Source organism: Dysidea avara, chromosome 13 (genome assembly GCF_963678975.1).
Source record: "Dysidea avara chromosome 13, odDysAvar1.4, whole genome shotgun sequence".
Lineage (NCBI taxonomy): Eukaryota > Metazoa > Porifera > Demospongiae > Dictyoceratida > Dysideidae > Dysidea > Dysidea avara.
The window spans coordinates 1,850,508-1,878,321 of NC_089284.1; the positions used below are offsets into that span (position 1 = coordinate 1,850,508).

General features: G+C 37.2%; 1 protein-coding gene across 1 annotated transcript; it reads left to right on the plus strand.

The window, feature by feature from the left end:
* LOC136243579 (SEC14-like protein 2) lies at nt 1-27,814 on the plus strand. Its single transcript, XM_066035108.1, has 15 exons — nt 1-225; nt 5,929-5,998; nt 8,907-8,950; nt 11,288-11,350; nt 13,188-13,281; nt 13,578-13,672; nt 16,527-16,605; nt 16,700-16,719; nt 16,775-16,835; nt 16,962-17,045; nt 17,100-17,200; nt 18,630-18,775; nt 23,977-24,076; nt 26,932-27,004; nt 27,455-27,814. The coding sequence occupies exons 1-15, from the start codon at nt 172-174 to the stop codon at nt 27,706-27,708; spliced, it is 1,338 nt and encodes a 445-aa protein (XP_065891180.1). The 5' UTR covers nt 1-171; the 3' UTR covers nt 27,709-27,814.

The following is a 27,814-nucleotide window of genomic DNA, read 5'->3' on the forward strand; positions in this document are numbered from 1 at the left end:
TCTAGCGCACTATAGCAACAAACGTTCTCAGCCGCCCACGCGCTTGATCACGCTAAGGAGTACGAGTAGACCTACTAGGTTAGGTGACTAGTGTGCAGAGATCAGTCTATATAGTAGTGTAGTTCTATTCAACGATTTATCAGGGAATCAAGTTTTTTAGTTAGTTGGACCATGAGTGGCTTCGTGGGAGACTTATCGTCTGAACAAAAGGCCGCACTTACACAGGTTAGAACATGTCCTATTATAATCGTATTAAAGTGTACTGAACTACTGCGTACTGGTTATGTTACCACTCCCATAGTCACACTTTACATAGTGATATATTAAGCCTTTCATGTGGGAGTAGCTTTGGCACGGTAGACTATATACTAATTCATGATGTACAGTATCTATTGCAATTGTGTCAAGTAACCAATTCTTTGGTTGAATTCTCATGGACACATCAGACAAATATGGAATTTCTTTGCTCAGTTATGAAGCCTTGGTCAGTTCTCACTTTTCCTGCTTGTGTCATTCGTTAATAATTTAATTATCACACAATATTGAGGTAGCTATACTGTCTTGAACTTCCTATGAAACAGTACAGTTATGTCTGATGCAGGTAATGCACTTTTAAGTTTGTTCTAATGTACTGTTGGTTAGTCTCGTGTGGCCAGACCGCTTTTTGTCCATGTATTGGGTGGGGAAAAAAGGGTCTGGTGCAACTCCAATAGCAGTTTACTTCTGAGCCGTCCCCAGACACTGGGGACGCTAATTGAATAACATCGGCCGTAAAGGAGGCGTCGATGACATCAGTAAGTAAACTTGAGATGGCTTTGATCCGTTTATCCTTTAAATGAATCTTAATTTGCTCCGATGTCTCTTTTATAGCGTCTTGAAAGTTCATCCTCATCATGTAACAAGACTCACAACCGGAGGAAGAGTGTACGAATATTTCATTGTTTTACTGACGTCATGGTGCCTCCTTTGTGGCCAATGTTATTCATTTAGCGTCCCCAGAGTCTAGGGACGTCTCAGAAGTAAACAGCTATTGGAGTTGCACCAGACCCTTTTTTTCCCATCCACTACACGGAAAAAAGTGGTCTGGCCACGCGAGACTAACTGCTGGTTGGGGTGGTGGTTAACAAAATTTAGATTCAGTACGGTGTTTTAGCAATCCCAATTTTAATATGTCATGGCTTAATGTGTTTTTTTACCAAGTCCAAAGTTACAGTAGCACTGTATAGTAGGGATCTTGGAGGTTCGGCTTTCTTCACCCCCAGGCAGCTTGGCAGTTTTGCTATGCATATATAATCAAACCCATATTATATGCTTCAGAGCAATCCAAAATACTTTCAATAAGTTTCTATGAAAAATTAAATATTTTTGGGGCGAGTCTGAGCAAACTATGTACTGTATGAACATTACATGTACAAATGTGACTGAATTTGACAAAACAAGGCTTCGATGCACAAAGCTTTGTTAGGAGATATGGCGATTTTAAGGAATCATTGTGTAATAACTTCCCAGTGCCTACAGCTGTGCAAACAAAATTTGCACCAATTGTTCATCTGTTCACTAGCTATCACTGAGTGGGTGTATACATTTCTGATACCCAAAATTTGCCCTGTTTTGAGCAGCTTTTTTCGAGTGGGTAATAATATCACAGGTGGTAGTAATAGGGTGGGAGGGTGGGGATGGACGGTGGTCTTAATATACGGGTATAAAATGAAGTAAGAAGACGATTGGAATCCAGAGGCCAAGTTTGGGCTCTCCATGGCCCTCAAATTACTCCAAATTGACTGAGAACACCATTGGCGAGCTCTCTGTGAAGTCCCAGCTCACTACACACCATTATCACAAAGCCATGGCCATTTAATGGTGCCAATCTCACACTCGTGGCTTTGACAGGGTCGGAAGAAAGCTGCTACAGAAACCAGACTTGCCAGTGCTGAAGGAAGTACAGTGTGAAATATGATAGTGTATTAGACCAGCAATCCATTTCTGGTAAAATCGTAAGTTTGATTTTGTGTGTGTGGAAGCCTTGTTATATGAAATCCGGTCACAAATATTGAAAGATGAAATGCAATGATCATGGTATACCTCAGGGAGCTTTGGTTGGGCTAAACTTTGGCGAATAGCAAGCAAAATTGCTTTTGGCGAGCGAATTCAAGCTATATGTTTAGCTATAAAGACTTACTTTGTCCTCCTTTGTGCCTCATTTCTTACTATTCTTCATTTGTACCACTGTATAACAGGTAGTGAAAACAAAACGAAACTGCCACTTCTTGTTTCAGTAATAGTTAGGTGGGCTGCATGGTCATCTCACAATCAAGTATTGTAATATTGGTCTGGTAACATTTTTGATGTAGTATGCAATGAAATATCGGCATGTCATTGCAAAATAGGTAAACAAACAAGTGTGAGGAAAGATTAGAAATTTTACATTTGAGTAGCGTCATAGAAAGAAAGAGCAATAAGCAAAGAAGGTCTGCAGCTATACTAGTTACTAGTAGTACCTGCAGGCATAGATGACCTCCCCTCTTTATTTTTTCTTGCACTTGTTAGTATACATGTGGTGGCAATGCATTGTGGGTTTGAGTTTATTATAGTTAGGCTAAGTGTTTTCAAGGGAAAGTGCTCTCAAGTAAAGCGTTGGTAATCATATTTTAGCAGCTAGGCGTCACTGGCTAATCGTTTTCATGTTTTACATGGCACATTTCAACCACATGACAAGGTGGTTCAGGCATCAGCAACAGCACCTTAGCGAGGTTGTTTGGCTAGAAATTGTACCATTAAAACTTGTTAGGTTAGGTAATCCAAAGGCTGCAGCACATGTTGCTGTCAGACCTTCAGTGCTGGTCACTGTAAAGTACTACTAATAATAAATACTTAGGTTTAAAGGAAGAAAATCCAACCCTCTTGGAGGAGACTGAGTGTGGTGCTCAACTAGACATTGGGTGGCCTGCAGTTCGAATCCTGGGGTAGGAGGGATTTTTTTTTCCTTTCTTTGGCCCTTTTCTGTTTCACCTTATTGTTAGCTAGGTTAAGTAATCATTTAAAGTCTCCAGTTCTTGTTAGGTTAGGTAATCCAAAGGCTGCAGTACATGTTGCTGTCAGACCTTCAGTGCTGGTCACTGTAAAGTACTACTAATAATAACTAATAAAAACCAGCAAAACCCACAGTCACTTTTTAGAAAGGGATTGTGTTCAGGTTGTATAGCATAAAAACGAGTACCATACCCACAATTTTATCCCACAATCAATGTTTAGATACCTTTGTGTATAACTAATGGGATAATTGTATTTCTCTTTTCACTCATCAGGTGTGCATGCCCAAGTGGTATATGTATGGTATATATTACTTATATCATTGCCACATGGGATTCACCTGATATGCCTAAACACTTGTGCCTTGGGCTTGGGCATATGTATCATGTGACCATGGTATAACTATTACACAAGCTCTAGTATACGCCCCAGTAGATAATATCATCCAAAAACACAACCTCACCTTATAGCTCTGCAATATTGTTTAGGCATAGCCAAGCCCATAACTGTCTTCAGACCAACTATAAACCCTTCGAACTAATTTCTATGAAATTTCAAATGACCAACTGATTTCAAGCCTAACTTGACAAAGGATAAGGCTACAATTGTAGAGGTGCTTCTTGTTACTGTTATTCATTTGTAATGCTGTATAATGGGTGGGGTTTTAGGGTAGGGCTGAGTGATTTAATGACATATCACAATGTTATCAATATTACAATATTTTTTTTAATAACTATGTATTGTAACTATATACAGTATCTGTGCATCAGTGCCATTTTAAAAACCATTTGTAATGCATATCTTCAAAGCAAGTGTTACAATAACTGTTACTGTAAACAGACAGAAACTGCAGCACCTATAGAGGCATACTGAACAACACGATATAGCAGTATCGCTTAGCCCTAGTTTTAGGTGGAAAAGAAACAGAATGATGACTTTGCATTTTAATGGCACATGATTCTTTTTATGTAATATGTGATGGTAATGAATTATGTTACTGCAAAAGAGTAAACAAACAAGTGTAAGGAAAAAGTAGAAAGTTTACATCTGAGTAGGAATCATAGAAAAAAAAGCAGATATAAACTTGCAGCTATACTAGTTATACTCTCCCATGTGGGAGGGTATTGTCTAACTTGTATTAAAGTGGTTTTGTCAGCACTTTCGAGATGGTGGTATTACTAGGCAAACAATTTGTCAGTACATGTTCCTTATCAAAATTTGGTCTTATTGTCCACCAAGATTAGCCTGCGTTATGATTAATAATGTGGCATCACAAATTTCTATCTCCTTTTCCCTAACACTACATGAATACAACTCGATAGTCTTTCTCTTACAAACAGCTTTATTCCATTTGGCTTAATCACTATCCAGCTCTGAAGGTGGCCACTTCTACGTGGCTATTATACAGCTAGTTTATATAACTCATGGTTGACTCTTGGAGAAGCAAAGTGTTTTGGCTACTTGTCCAACTTTGGAAATTGTCGAATTGAGATCTTTCAAAATTAACTAAATATAGGATCTCTTTAGCTCATACAGGCACTTACCGGTACAGTGTAATTAGTGCAACTCTATAAGTACTCCAAACATATCTAAGGATAGGTGAAGCATTTGACTTTGGAAACACTAGAAGGCTAAGTTCTGTGTAAAGGGAGCAAGTGGGTGTGTTCTTACTGTACAAGTCAACAATGAATAACAGGCAATCAAAACTACTCCATGCAATTGTGCAGCCACTTGATTGCCAGCTACATTACATTACGCCAAGTGAGTCTTACAAGCCATGCAAGCAAAGTGTTTCATTTTGAAATTGTGGTCCTTTGCTTCTTTCAATGTGTTCAATGACTACAACACTAGGTTGTTAATCAATAGTGTTGTTAATATAGAGTAACTGAAGAAATTTCTTCAGAGCTTGTCAATCATCACCAACTAGATCACTGGTACATCTGTATATGAACAAAGTTAAATACTTTTCAAAGTTCTCCAAGAAGACTAGACCACATAGTTGTAGTGATTCTGTTGAAATCATGTGCTGTTTTATTTTGAGATTCAATTTGTATGTGATTGAAGGTGTGGTGTAAATAAAGGTACTAGGGTTTTCCAACACATGATGATGTCAGAATATCCAGATCAGGATACTGAAATATTAACAGTTTCAAAGTTAGTGTGGTCAATTGTCTAAGGAATGAGATGATTGTTTACAAGAAATACATAGCTATTAACTATACGTAGTTTCTGCATGTCTTCATGTGTGCACAAGAATGAGTACCTTTGATCATTATGAAAATTGTACTGTATGCGACACAAACTATAAGCTACACTGCATGCTAATGGTGTAAGAGTATCTGCACTTCACAAGTTCTTTATTGACATTTAATTCCATATCTACAGTATTCTATTGACAGGCTGAAGTACCTGTATGCCAGCTAGTATAGCTGCAAGTATAGATGTTTCATTGCTTGATCCCTACCTACTCAAATGTAAAATTCCTAATTTTTCCTTACATTTGTAGTTTTACCCCTTCAGTGTAGAGTGTACACCCTGTCCAATATAATCACTCGCACATACAATTACGGTAGCAATGTGTTTCATGTTTTTTCCTACCATATTGTACATGGGGGTGCTCTATAGGCTACAGAAACAGACCATAAGTATTCAAGCCTATCATGGTTAGCTAAAGACAATGCACATTTCATCAATTTGAGGCTTAATTTACTGAGTAACAAAAGCTTACCTATTTTTGATCAACTGGTCACATATTATTATACTCACAGTAGGGATGGCACCCATTAACTGCCTGCTTTACATTATGGTTGTTTCTTATCATTATGATTGGATTCTGGTACTGTATATACTGTACAGTGTACATATGATACAAGTGTGCTACTGTATATATATACATAGTTTCGAGCTGCCATTGCTGATCTCAAGACACCAGAAAAGACGGACAGTTACTTGCTGACATGGCTAAGAGGTAAGTAGATGCTCTGTAACAGTATACTAAATTGTATAGACAATAAAAGTTTGGCAAGACTACAGTACTATGGTACTAAGCTGTATAAAATGGTGTGGTCTTAAAGTTGGGAAATCAAAGGTGGTAGCCATTTAAATCTTGGCTGCTTCTTTTAATTTCACAACTTTTTCAAAAGTAGACCAGCTACAGTCAAGAAAATTATTAAAGAGGGTGCGTTAACTATGGTAGTACTGTTTACCGAAAAGTGATGTGTCCCACCTAAAGTGCTGCCTTTAAAAACCTTCCTAGAGACATGGTGCATGACGAAAATCACAATATAGGTTAAGTACAACTTAAAAAAACAAGAAAATACTTACAGGCGTCTGGATATAGAATTTTTTTTAAAAATCACAGAAACTTGTATTTCGTCTGCCTGCCTGCCTGCCTGCCTGCCTGCCTGCCTGCCTGCCTGCCTGCCTGCCTGCCTGCCTGCCTGCCTGCCTGCCTGCCTGCCTGCCTGCCTGCCTGCCTGCCTGCCTGCCTGCCTGCCTGCCTGCCTGCCTGCCTGCCTGCCTGCCTGCCTGCCTGCCTGCCTGCCTGCCTGCCTGCCTGCCTGCCTGCCTGCCTGCCTGCCTGCCCACAGTTGCAAGGCTGGTGGCCTAACGAAGCAGCGCACGTCCACCATTTTTCGTCACAATAACAAACTCACCCACCTGTAGCTTGTGCCTTTTGGGGTTCCGATGAGTGTGTGTCCTCTGTGCCTTGTCTTTCCTTTTATCTTAATCAGGCTGGTCGTTTTCTTGATGCAATGAAACCATATTGAGGCATGTAATTTCACATATAAACACCTTCCTTGAGCAGCATATTTAGACGCCACAAAATAATTTAAAGCGCTTAGATAGCTGTAACTTCGAGTCAACGCCCATTATACCAATCTAGTAATGATCGAGCATGGGGACCATACCTCTTAATAATCCATTTACTTGATCACGATGACCACATCCTTGGTCTACCTGTATTCACAAAGCTAGCACAGTAAAAATATGAAATAATGACATGCCCCCTGGTAGGTGAAGGCTGACTTGGGATACTCTGATACATAAATCACCCTAATAGAACAGTCACACTTGTATAGTTGTATGCTACAATATAGCAAAAAACCAAACTAGTAAATTTGTTAATTTAGAAAAGAAGTAGGGATCCAAGCGATAAAAAGTAGTGAAACAAGAGATGAATGATGGTATTACAACAGCATAGCTTGGTGGGAAATCCCTTTTTGTCATCAAACAAAATTTTTTGTTATAGCATGCCAATGTAGGGATTTTCCCACCGAGCTATGCTGTAATACCATAATTTATCTCTTGTTTTTCTACTTTTTTATTGCTTCGATCCCTACAGTATGTATTAGTTTACAGTATCATGTACCACGGTAGTGGTACATAATAGGGATCAGGCAGAAATTTTTCAAAACACTCTAATAGAACGCACGCCAAAAGCAGCCTTCCGGGCTTTAGATTTTATTTCTAAAACATTCTAGACCTTTCTTTTGTGTTTACAACACTAGCCAACAAGTATTAAAAGTAAGGGAAATGGTTTTAGGTGTTTTTTAAAATTTTGAAAATGGTTAGATTCTCCATCTTCTTCTTTCTTTCTTCTTTCTTCTTTCTTTCTTGTTTCGCGCGCCTACAGCTCGTAGGAAGTAGATATTAGCCCTAAAAACGTATGGCGTATTTAAAAAACATTCGTACCCAGGTCTGTGTGGTATTAAAATCTTCCCTCTCTAATGCGATTGCGAGATATAGAGCAAGAATCACTCTTCGAGACGCCATTCGATCGAGAAGCCATACAGATGATAATATAGAATTGTTTAAAATTCCATTGCTTTAGCTCACAGGACTAAAATGCATCAAGTTGTATCACACTAAACATTAAACATAACTATTGTTCACTGAAACTCGGGTTTTAGACTTCCTTCATTACGAGACAGTGAAGGGGGTGTGGCCCGCACCTCGTCACTTAAACTATTACTGTACGCCTTTCGTGTATACTTTCTATTATATTCTTCAGCTGTTTACCAGCTAAGAGTCGACATAACAAGGCTTGTAAGCTATTGGAACACACTGGTAAATTTCGAATTGAAAAGGGGTGTGTCCCTTCCGTACGCGATTGAAAAATAAAAAGCGGGATACTCCGTATACTCAGCACTTTAATTGGAGTCGACCACGTTTTGTCAAGCGTGTGTTTTACTCGTGTTGAGATTTCGCACCGCTTCGTTGCAGTAAACGGTCACACTAGTGGATTTATCTACTCGTCAAAGGAAAGTGGTATTGTTTACTGTATTGTTAACTGTATTGTTAACTAATTGTTTATTAAACTTATTTATGTAATTGTTTATTGCCAGTTGATATTACAATGGGTTTCTTTATTAAACAATCATGTACTGTTGAACGTATATTTAAGAAGTAGTCCATGTGCATGGACATGAAAAAAATCATGAAACTAGTGGGGCAAAAAAATTGTTAATTTTCAACAAGTAGAATAGGGATCAAAGATTTGATTTTGAAAAAAACTGCGTAAACAAGAAGTAATAGGGATGATAATCCACAAAATTCTATGCATCATCAGTTCAAAGCAAGTTATTTGAATAGTGTACACTCAATTTGCGATTCCTATTTCAACTTGTGGTTAAATTTTGTTAAAATGTTGAAATAGGAATCGCAAATTGAGTGTACACTATTCAAATAACTTGCTTTGAACTGATGATGCATAGAATTTTGTGGATTATCATCCCTATTACTTCTTGTTTACGCAGTTTTTTTCAAAATCAAATCTTTGATCCCTATTCTACTTGTTGAAAATTAACAATTTTTTTGCCCCACTAGTGTGATTATGTATTGATGCTATTAATATACAATTATGTCTTTGACAGCACGGAAGTTTAATGTTCTAAAGGCAGAGACTATGATAAGGAATGTGAGTGATAAGCTAACAGAGGATGCACATGCATTATATCATTCTGTACCTGTGCTAGAAATGTGGTCTTTGGATAATTATACTGTGTTTGTATCTCAGCATACAGCATGTACAGTATCATACTGCTTGTACAATATCATAATATGCGTAGCAGGCATGAGCCAAGTACATGAGCACTAGAATTTGTGTTCTTACTATTAGTATTTAGAAAAATGTGATTTGCAACATGCAATGCAGATTTGCTAATGTACTGTAACTATACAAGTCAAGCACAGGGACAATTAACTCTTCATATTTCCTATTCCTTGTAAACATCTAGAATGCAGTACTTGACAATGTACTGTACAGTACTGTATGTACAGTACACTGTACTCCATTTTAAACATTAGGTAAATATGTGCTTTGCTTTTATTGTACCAACATAGTTTGTACTGTACTACCTGTACTCAAATTTGGTGAAATCCCACTCTTTATTAAGTACATACATGTACTGTAGTTTTCACATGCCTGGTGCATACTGGTATACATACTGTACCATAAATATTTGGATGAGTATCCACACTGCATTCTTAGATTGATAGCATGTCATGTAGCTTTCAGTGAATTATGCAATATATGATGTATACAGAATCATAAAATAGACACTTTATATCTATTTTATGATTGAGAATCCCAAAAACCCCATTATAAATTGGTTTTTTAAGATTCCCTAATTGATAAGTAAATTATCAATTTTTGTATTATGAATGGCAAGTTCTATTCTATTGAATTGAATAGAATTTGCCATTCTGATTTAATAAATGGGTATTGCATAGCCATTTATTAAATCAATGAATGGGAAATGGATAATCTTTCATGTACACTGTGTGAGAAAGAGAGCAAACGTTGTTCTACCCCGTATCTGAGGTCAAACTTTTTATCTGCTGTTCCATTTGTTTATTGCAAATGTACAGTGGAGTTAAATATATAATTAATTTTAAAATCAAGTAGGGATCCAAGCGATAAAAAGTAATGAAACAAGAGATGAATGATGGCATTACAGCATAGTTCAGTGGGAAAATCCCTACAATGGCATGTTACATGTTTCTAGTAGCGATGCTATGATATGAAAATTTTAAGTATATGTTAAAGCATAGCTGCGAGTGCTTTATTTTTCATATAGCACGAGCAAGGCAATGCTTTAAATGATTTATGGAACTTTCTAGTCTAGGACTCGTAATTAACACATGTTGCACGAATTATTAGCAGCCTGAACACACACAAACTAGTTTAACAAAGTAACTCACGCGTAGTTCACCATAGTTAGGTATGGTAGACGTTCATCGCGTATTTTGGCAGGTTTTGCTCGCAACCCACATTCGATTCTATTGTGAGTCACATGGTGAAGTATTTCCGTGATATCTCCAGGACTTGTCCGTTTACATTAACAAACGTAACAGCAACATTACCTTCTCCCACCCATCATCGAAGCATTTAGGTATGTCTATAAAAGCAATCCAGTGGTATAACTCGTATTGGCCGGGGTGATTGATCACTCAGCGCAGCAAGGCTATCAGCCTTCACCGGCTTGGGTGATTAGTTGTACTGGCGCACACCCCGCAGGCCATTAGCCTACACTAAGGCACGTGGGCAACTGTGCTTTATTCATTCAATAAAGCACTCTTTGTGGTCGATGAAGCACTATTGGCCGGCTGAGAGTGTACTTTATGAAATTTAAAGTACACTTTTTCCTTTGATCTCGCCCACACAAAGTTCTATAATATCACGATATTATGTGACTTAAATCACAATAGTCACTTTAAATGAATTGAATATGTTAATGTTTTCACAGGACAAGTTTCATTCAGTCAATTATACTGTACTTTTTGTATAACAATGATTTGACAAAGTTGAAATTTGTTGTTTATTCTTCAGCACATGTAGCCAGAGTAATATCCTCATATTTCACAAATATCAAGTCACTTTTTACAATAATAATTTGTATCGCAATACAGCTTTTCCCTATCACAAATGTTCCTATCATGATTATCACAGTATACGATATATCGTGGCATCACTAGGATGGTGTTTAAAGGTGGCATTTTTGGCAGCACATATCACTTTTGGGGAATCCCTACTTAAACAGCACAAACTTACTGTTTGATACACACAAAACACGCATAAGCAAGCAAGAGCGCGCGCGCACACACACACACACACACACGCGCGCGCGACTGAAGACCACCAACTCATGGCGATGTCTTTCTACTATGTATGGTAGCAGATGGAATCAATCTTCAATAGTTTATGTACACTTGTGTTCACGTACACAATGTTAATATTTATAATTTCTTGCAGAGTATGGCGTTCAGAAAAGAAATCGGAGCTGACACAATTCTTGATGATTATGATCCTCCTGAGGTGTGCACATATACAGTGTACATTAGTTGTATTCTATGCATGTATCTGTACTCTGTAAACCATATTGTATCAACTGTACATAGGTCTTAAACTGTGTGTCTGTTCTACTGTGTATTGTGCCACAGGCTAAAATAGTTGTAATCTGTGGTATATCAAGACACACAGTAGTGTGTCGTCCCAAGAAGCTCGCGTGCCACATCATGAGACAGGAAGAAAGAAAATGCAATTTTCACACATACAGTATGTAGTCCATAATCCCTTAACCGATTGGAACCAGTTGTGCATTAGAGTTGCCTGCCAGGTAGGGAGAATCCCTTTGATAGCCCCTTTAAGTGTAACAATTTTCAGCTTTGGGGTATGTGTTTGTGATTTATGGTGGATTTTGCAAGGCATGTGAAAAGAAGTAAAAACCTCCCACCCACCTGAACTTTGGCCACACGTATCTCAGAAATGGCTGAGACAATTTCCTTAAAATTTGGTATGTGGACTCTCCCTCAGTGTCAGTTGTGGTGCAGGGTTATGGCCAATTATTCGCCTGAAATAAGATCAAACTTTTGTCACACCAACAGGGTAAACTGCTTTGAGAAATCAGTTGAACATTGGTCTGTAATTAGAGTAACTATCGTAGGAGTACCGTTTGATGATTTTGAAAGAAATCAAGATTAAGACTACGAAGATGCAACACAAAAACTAACAGTGTGTAATAATCATACGATCGAGTTTTGTTAATAAAATAAATTTTGTTGCCATGCCTAAGAATGAGCTGAAAATCAGTGCATGGATGGATTAATCATCGTGGAATAACCTTTCAGTAGTTTAGAAGAATTCACAGCACAAAATAGTTATACTGCAAAATCCAACAAATGTATCAATATACCCCCCTGTACTCTAATAGTGCAGTCACCCTATTAGAACATTCAGTAAGTACTGTAGCAAGTAATTCTGTACAAGGTTCAGCTACCCTGTAGAGAATTGTTCAGCTAGAAACAAGTCACCCTGTAGAGAGCACAGCTAGAAACATGTAGAGTTCAGCTACACCTGTAGAGAAGTGGGCAGCAAACAAGTTGCTCTGCAGAGAACAAAAAAGTCAACGTGTGAATTAAAAGTCACTCTGTAGAGAATTCAGCTATGCGTTAAAATAGTGAGTGCAGGTACTAACAAGTCATTCTGTAGGAAGTTTAGCTACATAACAAGTCACCCATAGAGAGTTCAACTACAAACTATTCACCTTGTAGAGTTTAGAGAGTTCAGTTGCCTGTATGTATGTTACAAGTCACTCTGTCTGTGTTACAAACCACCCTGTAGGGAGTTTAGTTAGTTTAGTTTTATTACATTATAAGTTACCCAGCAGATACTTCAACTATAAACAAGTCAAACTGCAGAGCGTTCAACCATGTAAAAAGTCAACAATCAATTATGTAACAAATCACCTAGTAACTACAGTACATGATTATCATTTTAAATATACAAATATTTTAATTAGACACAAAGGTATGCTTTGTCTTGTTCAACATTCCTGCAGTAAAGAGGGAAAAAAAACAATTTAAAAGAAGGCCCCAAAGCCAGCTTAATGCCAGCTTTTGGCTTGCAATTGCAAAAAGAAGTGATATCTAAACCAAAACAGCCAAGCTGTAAAAGAAAGGCATGGCCCTAAAAAGGCTAGGGTGAAAAGGTTATGAAATCGAAAGTGGCAGCCAAGGAATGGCTGTGATGGTAGGGTAATGGTAAAATTTTTAGTAATGACAATTCAGGTGAATTTTCACCTGTAAATAAAATACATTACGTAGGTACAGTATGGTATACTGTATTTACAATATGTTACCATTGTCACATCTAGGTATTAAAAGAATGCATTCCTGGTGGAACATTTGGAGTAGATCGAGATGGCCATCCAGTATATTACTATGCCATGGGGAATCTCGACTTCAGAGGTGATTAAACAAATATAATTGAGTGTAAATTACAAGGGGATGTGCGTGTGCATGTGTGTGTGCGGGTGCATGTGTGTGTGTGCGTGTGCATGTGTGTGTGCGGGTGCATGTGTGTGTGTGCGTGTGCATGTGTGTGTGTGGTTGGTCACCTTAACAAGTTACTGTAGGACATGAATACCCATCATGTAGATGTGTTCTGATTTTATAGTATAAGGCTTTTCTGTTTATGAACCCATTTCCTTTAGATGTTTGTACTCTGTTGGTTAAATACCTTTGGTTTGACTTGTATGCTGTAGGTCTGCATCGGTCTGCAAAAAAAGAAGACATGGCTAAACATCGCATTCAGACGGCAGAACAACTGCTCAAATTATGTGACCAACTTTCTAAAGAGGTACAGTGCGTAACAATTAAATAGATTGGTACATATATACAGCACTATACAGTACCTGCATTGTACAATATTCTATGCATACATATGTGTGTACACCAAAAGAAAAGGCATTGGCTGCCATGTAACATACAGTCATGTCTACCCAATCAAATAACATGTGCACTAACTCCTGGGAAGCAGGGCTATATACATGTAGTATTTGAGGCTATACTACTGTGTGTCTTGTGGATGAAAGTTATATTTCCAAACATCAATTCCCTATTGATACAACCAAGAGTATATAATGTGGGACTCCCACATTATATACTCTTGATACAACTGAGTAGACTGGATCATGGAGCAGTGTGAGTAAAGACTTGGCCATTCATATAAACAAACATAACAACATTACCTGCTGCTAAATGTCATTGAAGTCTTTGAATCCAGTGATTGTACTTGTAGTGAATGGTCACCCGTGCTATTAGCCTGCAACGGCTTGGGTGACTGGTCATTGGCATGCATTTCATGACCACCACCTTTGATTTTACAACGTTTATCACCTTAGACTTTTTGAAGGTCACACCCTTTTTATACAGTTTGGCTGTTTTTGCATGGACTTTACTTCTTTTTGTAGTTTAAATATATACCCAAAGCCAACCAAAAACTGGCTTTGAGGTTTGTTTTTATACAGATCATTGTTCTTATCTACAAATGCAATGAGTGCTCTACCAATACAGAAAAATACCTACTGATCTGATACTAAAGCCAATTTATACTGATATAATTTTGTGCTTGCTTGTTCATGGCTATATAAAGTTATAATATATATGTAGTGCCTGTATTTATTTGCAATTACAAAGTTAATTCCTTCCAAGTTAAGTATACTATTTGTCTATTAAGATTTTGCGGTGATTGTTCGACTATTAGTGTATCTCAATTTTTCATGCAAAACATGATAAGTTGCAGTTGCTCAATTTTTACAAAGCAAATCCTGCACCATTTTTGATAGAATACAATTTGCAGCCTGTTTTATTATGATGACAATTGGCGTGAGTAGGTCTTAATAGTGGTGTACTACTCTGCCGATGTGTACCAAAATGGCTATAATATTGGCTTTGATTTGATGGAATACTAGAGAAGTTGTAATAGTATTGTATTACAGAGTGTACTTTTGTATTGCTGTAATAGAGTGCACATTTTTATTTTGAAGATTTCTAATAGATTTTCCATTGGTAGATCTATGAAATTACGAGCTTTTACTATTTTTTGGTTTTGCCTTGCAACTATAGTTGTCAATGCAACTTCTTTTAAACCACGAAAGGTTTGAGTTATGATGGTTAACCTACATGCACATGCATACCGATTTTAAGTTACTCCCATAAGCGGTTTACCCTGTAGGCGTGACAAGTCGGCCTATTTACTGCAAATATTCATCCATAGCTCTATGGCTATTAATCAGATTTGCATCAAACTTGGCACGTGGTTGTGCCGCAATACGTTCTTAAATTGTACCAAAGCTCAAGAAAATTGAACTACGCATTTACATTTTATAATGGTTTTTGTAAAATGTGCGAAAAGAATAATCTAAGCCCCCTGAGCCCCCTAAACGAAGAAATTAAGCCAAATTTTGAAGGCTTATATTTCATGATTGCATTAGGCAATCTTGCTCGAATTTGGTATGTGGGATGAGGACATTTGTAGTTTCTTGGCCACACAACAGTGATATGTAGCTGGCAGCTCCTTTGAAGTTTGACATCATCAGAAGCACTATGTGCATATTCAAATGTGCATAATACATTATTTTATTAGGAATTCATATGCTGTATGAAATTGATTGTTGTTGGTGTTTTACTGTACAGCATGTACAGCATGTACTGTATTTAAGAAAGTAGCATGTAGGGCTGCACCGATTCTAGTATCGGTATTGGTATTGGGCCGATTCTGCTGTTTTCATAAAGTATCGGAGTTGGCCATTGTACTGTTGCAGATACCTATTCTTATCACGTGTGAAAATAAAGTAACGTTTGTTTGTACTTGCTTATTTTACTAGCACAATGGACGTCTAAAAGCATCAAAATAACTACCAGCAAAATTACTGATCTATGCTGAAGCTTACGTACCTGTAAAATCACTGTACTGAGAAAAAATCGATATACTCTAATAGAACAGTCAACAACTCTAATAGAGCAATCAGGTAGAAGTGACTGCTTTATTAGAATATTGTGTTTTTGTAAGCACCATTATGAATTTATCCACACTTATCCAGCTAAAGTATAGAAGAATACTGGACTATCCATTTAACTGGTTTGCATTTCAGTGACTTTTCTTTGTGAATCTTGATTGACTACTTCATCATAAACATGAATCATAAAAACTTGTACAAGAATACCATGAAATACACTACATGTATATATGGTGTTACTAATAAATGTGTGCACTATGAAATAGCTACATAAGGTACTTGGTATCGATACTTGTACTAGAGTTTAGTACAGAGTGTTATTCTGGATCCACCACTGTACATGTCACCAGAGCTTGCGGACTACACATGCATACAAGGATCAAGTATTGCTCACCTACAGTGGAAGCTTGATTTAACCGAACACCAATTCAACTGCTAAATTAGGGTATTATCAACAAGTGTATGCTTTATTAGAGTAGTTGAGCAAAGCTCTGTATATAAATGTATTGATGTTCGATTTTACATACTATTTGATTGTATGAACACCCTTCCTCCCAATTAGTTCAGATAATTGAGGTTACCCACTGGTTTACAGGATAAATATATGATAGGATTCAAATTGCATACGTACTTACTTAAGGAGGGTACTAAGATTTTCTGTGATGTAAAATTGCACTAATATCATTGTTGTAGAAGGAAAGAATAATAGACAATTGGACGATAGTTGTTGATCTGGAGAACCTCAGTTACCAACGACACTACTATTGGCCTAGTGAGTTATGTATGGTCTTACTGTGTACATGTATGTGGGTGTGTGTGTGTGTGTGGATGTGTATGATATTGTTTCTTACTTCATTCCCATGTAGTGATTCACATTGTCAATGAGGTCAGTTGATCAGACTACACTGTATATTAATTGTACACTATACATTTGTCGGCAGTCATTCACCATGTTTGATGCTAACTATCCTGAGAGGTGCCGGAGGGCCATTATAGTAAAAGGTAATACTTGCATGTACAGTACAGTGTGTGACATCCTCAGTTATGACCTTAGTTACAGTAAGAGTTCTTTATTGTCTTTCATGTAATGTTTTTCGATATCTTTTTTTTTTTCTACTGTACCAACAGCGCCAAAAATATTTCCAGTTGCTTACAATATTGTAAAACATTTTATTGATGAGAACACAAGAAGGAAAGTGATCGTTGCAGGAGGTAGATTGCAACTTGTAACTTGTGACATACTGTACTGTTACTGTTGTACCTTAGCCAGCTGGAAGGAAGAACTACAGAAATACATCAGTCCTGATAACCTACCAGAGTACTATGGTGGCACTAGAAGAGAACCAGATCCCACATGTAGCAAATATGTATGTATGTACTGTAGTATTTATAGTAGTGTAACGTGTTGCAATTGTATGTATTTAACAACCTGGGTATGAAATTTAACAATCACCATTTACATTTTTTAGAATCAGAATTATATCCAAGGCTTAATATATATATTACTTTATTTCAATATTGGAACAATTCACAAGTACAAGGAAAAAGTAATTGATTTGGGATCATAGAAATAAAATGCAGTGAAACGAGAGAGGTCACCTACACCTGCAAATATAGTAGTAGTAGACATCTGCAGATGTAGGCAACTTCCCTTGTTTCACAACTTAGTATTCTATGATCCTTAATCAAGCTTAAAATCCCTTATTTTTCCTTGTACACTGTATATGCTTCTTCACTTTTTTGTAACTTAATTATGACCAGTAAACCTGTGCTTACACCATCAAAAGAAAAAATAGTGACAGACATGCTACAAAATTAATTTTACGTCTGAACATGAGCCCAATTACTTGGAAATGAAGTGGCCATTATGCTTCATTTTCAACTATGTTTAGGCCATAACACAGCATTGCAAATGAAGGACAGTATGAAAAGCATCTCAGCAAACAATCTAGTTACTACAGAAAATACAGATGATTCACCTTATAAACATGATAGCTAGTTAACACAACTACAGGGAAACCATGACATAGTATTCAAAGTTTACACCATCAGTGAAAAGAAATAGGAGGTCCATGATGTGTGTAGATTGTACATACTTTGGTATGCCAATGAAGCAACATCTAACAGCGAAAAAATCAAGCCCGCATTAATTTAACTATTATTGAGTTACAGTACATTAGCTTGTCAGAATAATTAGTCAGTCAGTCAGTCAGTAGAAAATTCACAGAATTATTTTTTATAACATCATAACTTATATCAGATTAAGCTGAAGAGACTTTTGGGCTTGGTCAGTGTACTTTCCAAGATAGTCTTGTGTGGCTAAACTACTTTTTTTTCCTTTTTGAGTGATGGTTTCACCCGATTATTGCTCAAAAAAGGAAAAACAAAGTGATCTGGCCATGTGAAACTAGCTGTCAAGCCACCATGAAGGTATTGTAAGGCTGGTTTCTGACCAATGCTTTTCAAACCTTCTATTAGAGTATTTGATTGTGTTTTATCACCATTTGCTTTTTGTTTAACTCCATAGCTACAGTATGTATTGCCCTGATTAATATTTTATAAATACAGATTTTAAATAGATAAATCAAACTGTCCTTATCGCAAAACCTAATCTCTAAGAAAATGTTAGGGAGTTACTGTGGCTACTAGGAACCCCTTGAATTTGTTTTTAAAACTAGCCCTCTTAGTATTATGCTGTATTTATATACTTCATTGCACATGTACCATCAATAAAACACATAGATTTTGCTATTGCCAAAGTGCAATCAATAAAATAAGATGTGTATTTTGTTACAGATTCAAATGGGTGGAGATGTTCCTGAGAAATATTTTCTCACAAATTGTCTTGAAAATTCTAAGGAAGACATGGAAGTGGCTGCAGTCAATCGAGGCTCTTCCAGCCAAGTACAATACACAGTGGATACTCCTGGAACAGTCATAAGGTAACTACTGCATGTTGTATGCACATAGAGTATTATAGTTGTATTCTGAGAGAAGGAAAGACAGCACGCCACACTGTGAGGATATTTACAAGAAGAAATAAAATACATAAGTGCTCCCTTCTCAAATTGGGATTATTTTTATACTGCAAACACGCCTTCAGCACCCCACATACCAAATTTGAGCAAGATTTCTTTGAAATATGATCCTTCAAAATTCAGCCTAATTTTTTCTTCTTTCTTTCTTCATTTAGGGGGCTTGGGGGACTTAGATTATTCTTTTTGCACACTTTACAAAAATGCAAATGTGTAGTTCAATTTTCTTGAGCTTTGGTACACTTTAAGGATGTTTTGCAGCACAATCACATACCAAGCTTGGTGCAAATCTGATAAATGGTCATAGAGTTATGGATGAATAATTGCATTTAAAAGGCTGACTTGTTGTCACACCTACAGGGTAAAGGTTAACCGTCATAGCTACAACCTTATGTGATTTAAAAGAAATGCATTGACTGCTATAGAGTTACAAGGCAAAAACCGAACAACTATAAATTGCAAGGTCGATAGTACAGTCACCATGGGGTAAAAAAAGGTGCATGGAAATGTTGAAAAAAACTTACCTGTGTTTGAACCAGGGACCTCCATACTGAACACCCATATCTTTAACCACTGTGCCTCTGCTATCACAGCTGTTCACCTCATTTTTATAAGAAACTTCTAAAATCTACTCAATAGTAAAAGTTTGTAATTTCATAGAGTTACCAATGGAACATTCTACATGTGTTGTGTTGGAAATCCTCGAAAAAATGTGTGCACTACTAGAATATTACAAAAGTAAACTCTGTAATGCCATACCATTGTAACTTCTCTTATTCCATCGAATCAAAGCCAACATTGTAGCCATTTTTGGTACAGATCAGTGGGGTACTATTAAGACCAACCAACTCATGCCAATCATCATCATCATAGTCATCACAATAAGTGCTATGCTAAAACAAAACTTGTTGTGACAACAGGCTGGAAATAGTATTATAGCATAAAAGATGCAGGACTTGCTTTATTAAAAATTGAGCAACTTCAACTTATCATGTTTTGCATGAAAAATTGGGATACTCTAATAGAACAATCACTGCAAAATGAAATAGTACAATCATGTATACCTAACTTGGAAGTAGTCCTGGGCGATACTAGAGCTGTGAAACTTAACCGGTTAACTGATTAATCGACCAGTTATTTTTAGAAAGTCAGTTATCAGTTATTTTTTCTCATAACTGGATAACCGATCTCTAATATTTTCACTCAAAAATGTATGGTTTGGACATTCTTTTCATTCTTCAACATTGATAACCACTCTTGTTGCTGGATTCAGCTTTAGCTTGTTGCCTACTATTTGGCCACTACAAGTGCAATCTGATAAGTTATACTATACGTTTTGAGGTGCATGTAGTTTGTAATGCCCAGCATTAAAAATTACAGAAAATTACATTCAGTTCAGTTAACTGGATAACCGGCAGTTATGATTTGCCCAGTAACCGATTATGATATTTTGTCCAGTTTCACAGCTCTAGGCGATACTAAAAATAATTGTATTCGATATTTTGACAAGCTTATATTCACGATATGATTAAATATTGAGTATAATTAGATTTGTCAAGCAGTGAGACTATTAACATTACATAACACATTATTGCATCACATTATATCATAAAATGTGAAATGGCGCCAGACAACAGCTGGAATTTACCCATGATCGAATTGCCTTTCCTTGTATTATGATTAAAGTACTTGGTAAAGGCAGAGCCTGTATACCAGAAGGACTTATAAAGCCCTAAGATGTTTATGCTAACTTCACTAAGTATGTTTGAAAAGTAGGAGAAAGAAGAAAAAGTGCTGGTCACTGTAAAGTGCTAATAATAATAATAATAAATCCATGAGCAGCCTTGAACCTGCAGCCATCCGATTAACGCTCGAACACTTACAGGAGTCTGCCAGGTGGTCAGGATATTTTCTTCTTACTATTTTTATGTATTTGTATTGTAGGTATATAGCAAGTGCAAGAAACATAACCACTAGTCAGATGTAATTTGGCGATTATATTGTCTAGACGATATTATTGTGGCTCTATAATTTACCTCGTTACGATATATTGTGTAGTTCAATATTGCGATATTGCCATTATATTGAAATATTTCTCAGCTATATCTATACCAAGGCAGCCAAGCTGTAAAAAAGGTGCAGCCCTCCAAAAAGACCAGAGTACACGAAATCAAAGATGATGGGTAAGAAATGACCGTGACAGCACATATGTTAATGGAAAAAAAATTTAATAATGATATCTAGGTGAATTTGGTGCCGAATCCTTGGAGGAGGCAACACAAATTCAGTCATTTGCCATTAACCTACCATCACAGCCATTTCTTGGGTGCACCTTTAATATCACAACTTTTCACACTGGCCTTTTTTCTTTTTTTTTTTTGAAGGGGGGAGCACCAGATACTAATTCGATTGGTTAAAATGGTAAATAGTATGGCATGTAATTCAAGTAGAAGCATAGTGATAGATACCTCTTAACACGACAAAATTGTGGTTGCTAGGTAATTGTTGTTATAAGGTGAACATCATATTGGTGCCATAGCAATGGTTGTTAGTAACCCTTAAACCAGAAAACTGGATTTAAACTTAATAAATACACATGCCTTGCACTAGAGCTGTACCAATATGAGTTTTTGGCATGTACTGATATCTGATATGGATACCACCAAAAGATGCCGATAACCGATAGTCGATCCGATATTTGCATTACAAACAAAAGTCATAGATAATCTATGCAAAAGTGTACATTTACCTACTCTACAACAACATGTGGATATATTCATTGCTCATCTATGCCTGTGGTGATAGTGACTTGGTTTCTATTGTGCAATCCAGACAATTAGGCATCCACAAACATTTTTATGCATATATACTCCCATGAAGCCTTAAACGGATATTTCTGCATTACTCCGCATTTTTATTGGCTTGTGTGAAGGCTGGTACAGTAGGTTTCCTTGGTTATCCTGTGACTGTTCTTTACTATATATAGTATATTAAAAATTATAAATTTAAAAATGAAGTAGGGATCCAAGCAGTAAAAAGTAGTGAAACAAGAGATGAACGATAGTAGCTATTATAGCATAGCTTGGTGGGAAATTCCTACTTTGGCATTGGACACAAAATACTGCTTGGATCCTCACTTCATTTTTAAATTTATACTTTTTTAATATACTAGTTTGTTAAATTTTTTCTTAATGCATACAGCTAGCTATAAACATGTGACTGTTCTATTAGGGTGACTACTGTATTAGAGTATCTTGAGTCAGTCTGCAAAGATGTGCGCTTGCCCAAATGGGGCATGGTCATTGTGATTTCGATCTTGTGATTTCGATCGATTATTAGAGTCAGCCTTCCAACTTGAAGGTGTGTTTCAATCGATAGATCGATAATGCGTAGAATAAAGAATGGGCGTGATTATTTGATCTTGTGACCTATCGTGAAGATACAGGTAGCTATCTAGTACCAGTACCTCCATACAATAGCATAGCATAGTCTAAGCGCTTTAAATAATCTTGTGGCGTCTATTATGTTGCTTAAAGAAAGCGTTGATGCAGAAAATTAACACCTCGATATGGTTTCGTTGCATGAAGAAGAAAGAAGAGATAAGGCGCAGAGGACCTACACTCGTCGGAACCCCAAAAGGCACATCCCACTGATAAATTTGTTATTGTGGCGTAAAATGGTGGCCATGCGCTGCTTCGTTTGGCCTCTAGCCTTGCAACTGTGGTCAGTGAGTGAGGCAGTGAGGCTAAAATTCGAGTTTTGGCAATTTCTTAAAATTTTATATCCGGCCACCTGTAAGTGTTTTGTTGCATTTGATGCTGTTTTATGTATTATATGGACTAGTACTATTCCGTAAAGGTGATTTTGGTCGCATAAAATGTCTCTAGGGTGATTTTTAAAGGCGGAATTTTGGGCGGCATGCAAAAGTTTCACTACAATCCCTACTTTGTTTGATAACTGCTTCATTTAAGACTGATAAGCTTTTCCAGCAACAAACACTAGAATTGTGTGTATTTGTATGGCTTCTTGCAGCATAGCGCTTGCTATAAAGTGACCAATAAGCCACTGCCACTGAACAGCCACATGTGTAACGTAGAAAACCAATATTATAATCCATTTATGTACAAACTATTGCTGTATATATCGGTAGCAATATCGGTCCTCCCACTGTTCTGTACCAATGCCGATATTGGTATAAAATGCCATATCGGTGGCCGATATTTTGGCCGATCCGATTTTTGGTACAGCTCTACCTTGCACAAAGCACTGTAACTTTCGATCTTATGGCTACGCAATTTATGTCGTTCTACTTGTGATGTAACAAGGGTTAAAATGATACCTAGGGTTTTACCCTAACGCTAAATGATGAGGCCAAAACTAAATAACTTTTTGGTAAGGAAATAAACAAACCCTTACATACCTTTATACAATTGTCTATATACTGTAATTTGATGGTGGTTGCTCCTATCACCTTGTAACAACTCCATTCGATTCACTGTTAAATTTTATCAGGCCATATATGACTAAACCCTCAATCGAAATTAAACACGTGGCAAGAATTTTGAAACACGAAGACGTGACTTGCTGTTGTTGTTCATCACTTCATAAACAAGTAGGCCCTGTAGTTACAGTGTTCATTTAAATTTCTCCAAGTAGCCCAGTGAACAGACTTTTAATGAGATGTGTAGTTTTAGGCTAAGTTATCCCACCTAGTGTTGCCATGCATGCCCATATTGTGTAAACACACTTTTCCCAAAAGTTCTGTGCGGTTTTAAGAGTCAAAAGTGATTGGCCGTTCTCATTCTGTTGCTTAGTAACAATTGCTTTGGTTGTATAAAATAGGATGGCTGGTTGTGGTATTCAGAATAGTTCTCACATTGTCAACAGTAAGGAAATAGTGCTCAGCTTTTCCTGACTGTTACCCTATGCTTACACTATTAATCTCAAATGTCACAGCCAGCCATCCTATTGCAGATACTTATCAAAGGTTGTTGCACTTTGTTAACAGCAATACTGGGTGTATGTGTAAACACCACTTGTATATACACTTGGTTTGTTTTCTCATCATTGTATCATGGATAAAGTTACTATATTTCCTGTTTTGTTAGATGGGAAATAGTTACCAAAGGTTATGACATTGGATTTGGTCTGTTTTACAAACCATTGGGTCAGACTGAAAAGCTACATGCTGGAGAAATGGAAGTCAAGGTAAAAGTATGTTTGCAATGTGCATGCATGAGCAACAAAAAGATAGTACAGGCAGTTGATAAGCAATACTTACAAGTTTTGAACAACTTTTAAAAAAAAAAACTTTTGAAAAGTTAGAGACATGTGTGACTATGGCAAACTTTGAGTCTTCCTACACCCCATCAGCTTTGGTAGGAGAAGAGGTAGGAGGAAGTATCTTTGAGTTCTAGTAGTTAGAATAATAATCCACTAAAATGTTGATATACTCCAATAGACACTAAGTCCACAAAGTAAAATTTTATTGCATGCAATATTTGGCAAGTGTATGTAAATTAGACTCTCCACAATAAATACCTGTGCTTATTGCTTCACACTGTAGTGTTACAATCAATCCATCTTTAAAGCTTCAATTCATTTCATATATTTATGGCACTTTATACATGCTAACTTGTACTGTATCTGATATCAGGAGTGTATCAAATCCTATGGACAAGGGAGTGTGTAACTCCGTACACTACCAACACTACGGACGAAATTCAAACATGGCGTCCAGTGTTACTATGTATATAATTGGTTACATCATTCTTACGTGCAACAGGGATACACTGAATGGGCTGCTACTCCATCGCCTAGTGTGAAGGTAGTAAAGCAGCTTTGATAGGAAGATTGTCGAGTCAAAAGTAAAGCTTGGAATAGTCAAACAGAGATTTTTGCGTGATTATCAACTGTAGAAAGACTGTCCTGCTAAGCCTGTGCTACTATTCCTTCGTCGTGCCATTGAACTTCATTTCCATAGCTTCGCTTCGTCACAGTGGAAACGTGACGTATTCGAGCATGCACCTCCACATAATATCCTAATTAGGAAATTTTAAAAGTTACTTATTATAGTACACGGCAACCATGTTTGAATTTCACTCTTTATGAAGGTACATGCTCCCTTGTCCATAGGATTCGATGCGCTCCTGCTGATATGGAGTTACTGTACTAGCTGGTTTGTTAATTTGCTTGTTTGTTGTTCTTGTTGTATTAGTTAAAGCTTACAGGGGTATACTTATGTTGTAGTTAAAGCACCGCTGTGCGTGTGTACGGAAAATACAGTACTAGGGTGCGTGTCGAGAGGCTAATACAGCACGAGGCAAAGCCGAGTGCTGTATTTGCCTCGAGGCACCCCCTGAGTGCTGTATTTTTCGTACACACAAGCATAGGCGGTGCTTTAAGTGTTATATTGTACTTCCTGGCCATAGTCTGGCTCAGAGCGATTTTCTCTAGTACTCAAACCACTGCGGTGATCAGGATATCAGTAAGTGTTTATATAATCTATTTCGAGTCGTACAACGAACTAATAGGATTAGTCAGGCTAGTTCTAGCGATTTACAATGTCACGTACGTGCTGTCTTAGTGGAGTCGTGTTTAAATAGCTTTGTGATCAGACGATCAGTAAGTGTTTATACAATCTATTTCTAGCCGTAGAACGAACTGGTAGGATTAGTTTGGCTGGTTTTAGCGATTTATAGTGTGTTGTTTTTGTAACATTCTGTAAATAAATTCTCCACATAACTGTACTGTATTTGCTCAAGTGTACTATTTGCCCAATTAAGCACATAGTTATGTAGCTAATAAGTACTGTATGAAGAATACACTATGCAGCATTGCTTTGATCCTCCCACGCAAAGTACAATATGTGACCAGATTTTACAGAACCGATCCAAATCGCACATCAGGCAAAATCAAACTAACACCACCAGTGGATAGCTACACTATCGTACTACAAGTTTTGACCCTCAGCACTACTCAAACTACACGAGGCTGGTTTTTACACACGTCTTTTCTGGGTGGTGTGGAGTGCTCAAATGGCGGTTTCAGGCCTTGTGAAGGACCTGGCTTGGCAAGAGTCAGTGGTTTACTGGTGGACAGCCTTATATTGTTGGCCAGACGTGTTCTCTGTTGATCTTGCTACATATCAGCCACTAAGGAGCCAGCACAGCCCTGTAATCTCGTGTCTGGACTCCAATCGTGGTCTGCCTCCATTTTGAGGTCTATCTCTTGCCCTCCCCGCCACCCCCCAGCCTCCACCCCTTTGTGAGCACTCGTGATACTATTTCGTTCGTCCAACTGCTCAGATTTTCTATCTTATTTGGCGGGAAACTGTACAAGCAGCTACAAGTACTGGAAGTGGCTTGAAAGGTAACAGATTGATGCATCTTTTGTGTAAATTTCATACGCGTGCTTGCTATCCTTGGAGAGTTATGCTGGCTTCAATTCTTTAAAACCGTTTATCTCGGAACTTCTAATGTGCGATTTGGATTGTTTTTCCAAAATCCAGTCACATATGTATTAGTAACTTGTTTAATAGTTGTGCATGCTCTACTTTTGCTTCAAATTCAATGTCATAATACCTGTTCTTGGATGGGGTAAGCATGCTCCAAAACCCCATACCAAATATGCTTCACACTGAGTGGCACTTTTTTTGTTTATGCAAGTCAATGCCTGTCTTAGAAGTGAACAACTTTGATTTTCCCCCTCAAAGTTAGAGGTCTAACAACAAAAAAATCACTAGTGTGGGTTATACCAATAGGTACGTACAGCTGTACGGCCATAGATACAGTGTATATGAATGAAATTATAAACATCATTGTAAAATTATTTAAATTACAGACTGTATCAATACAATGATGTACATTTGATGCTTAGATTGCTTTTGCCATTTTTAAGTATTCAAATTTCTAAATTTGCATGCTCCTAGATCTCAATAATCTATCATTTCATTGCTAAATCCAGCCCTGTCTTTGTAAACATGTCAGTTACCTGGTTAAACATCATTGACTGTTCCATTGAAACTTTTTTTAGCAAGACTGTATGATTACATTTACATGCAGATTCCATCAGACCGAAAGGATTCTCATATAATCCCTGAGACTGGACTATACACTTGCACTAAACCTGGGATATGTAAGTTGGTGTATTACATACAGTACAGTACAGTAGCACAGAGACATACAAAATGTAGAGCAACTTCAGACTCCCACACAGTGGCACACACTCACACACACAAACAGGGGGTGGTGGATATACATGTACATATATTGCTGGAATGCATATCACACATACACTATGTACAGCAGTGCAAGTACAGTACATACTGTAAGTTGTGTGATTGTATTGTATGATGCAAGAGTATTTTATAGTATCTTTTCTTAAGTTATGCATATGCCTGTCTAAACTTTTCACTATGAAGCTGTGCATGTATCAAGAGCAATGCTAAGTGGGCATTCCACACGGGGTATGAGAAACTCTAAAATTGTTGACAATGTACACAATCTATCTAATGCATGAAAAATGCGTAAACTAGGTGTTACCATCATGTATTGGTTACAAGCTATTTGTTTTGAATTTGTACAGATGTTGTAAGATTTGACAATACATATAGTTGGACAAGAGCCAAGGAGGTCTACTATTCGGTTAAGCTATTCCCACCAGACACAGAAATATGCAACACCACGCCAGATGAAATAGCTGATGAAGTACGGAGGATATCTGTCACATCAATAGAGAGTGTAGCATCTGACGACAGTTTCCATTCCACAACAAGCCAGGAGGGACAAGATTTACTAACTGAAGACAACACATTAAAAGGGCTCACAACAACTGTGTGATGCTATTTTAGTGTACTATGTAAATTATTTATTGTATAGACTTTAATAACTGGCACATGCATTGGTACCCTGTACTTTAATAAAATAATTATATAAGTCACTATAA

Bases quoted from the DNA above. Each gene is read 5' to 3' on its own strand.
- LOC136243579 (XM_066035108.1), top strand. From the start codon at position 172: ATGAGTGGCTTCGTGGGAGACTTATCGTCTGAACAAAAGGCCGCACTT. The intron at 5,999-8,906 runs GTAAGTAGATGC...TGTCTTTGACAG, and splicing joins CTTGCTGACATGGCTAAGAG to CACGGAAGTTTAATGTTCTA. The intron at 8,951-11,287 runs GTGAGTGATAAG...AATTTCTTGCAG, and splicing joins CAGAGACTATGATAAGGAAT to AGTATGGCGTTCAGAAAAGA.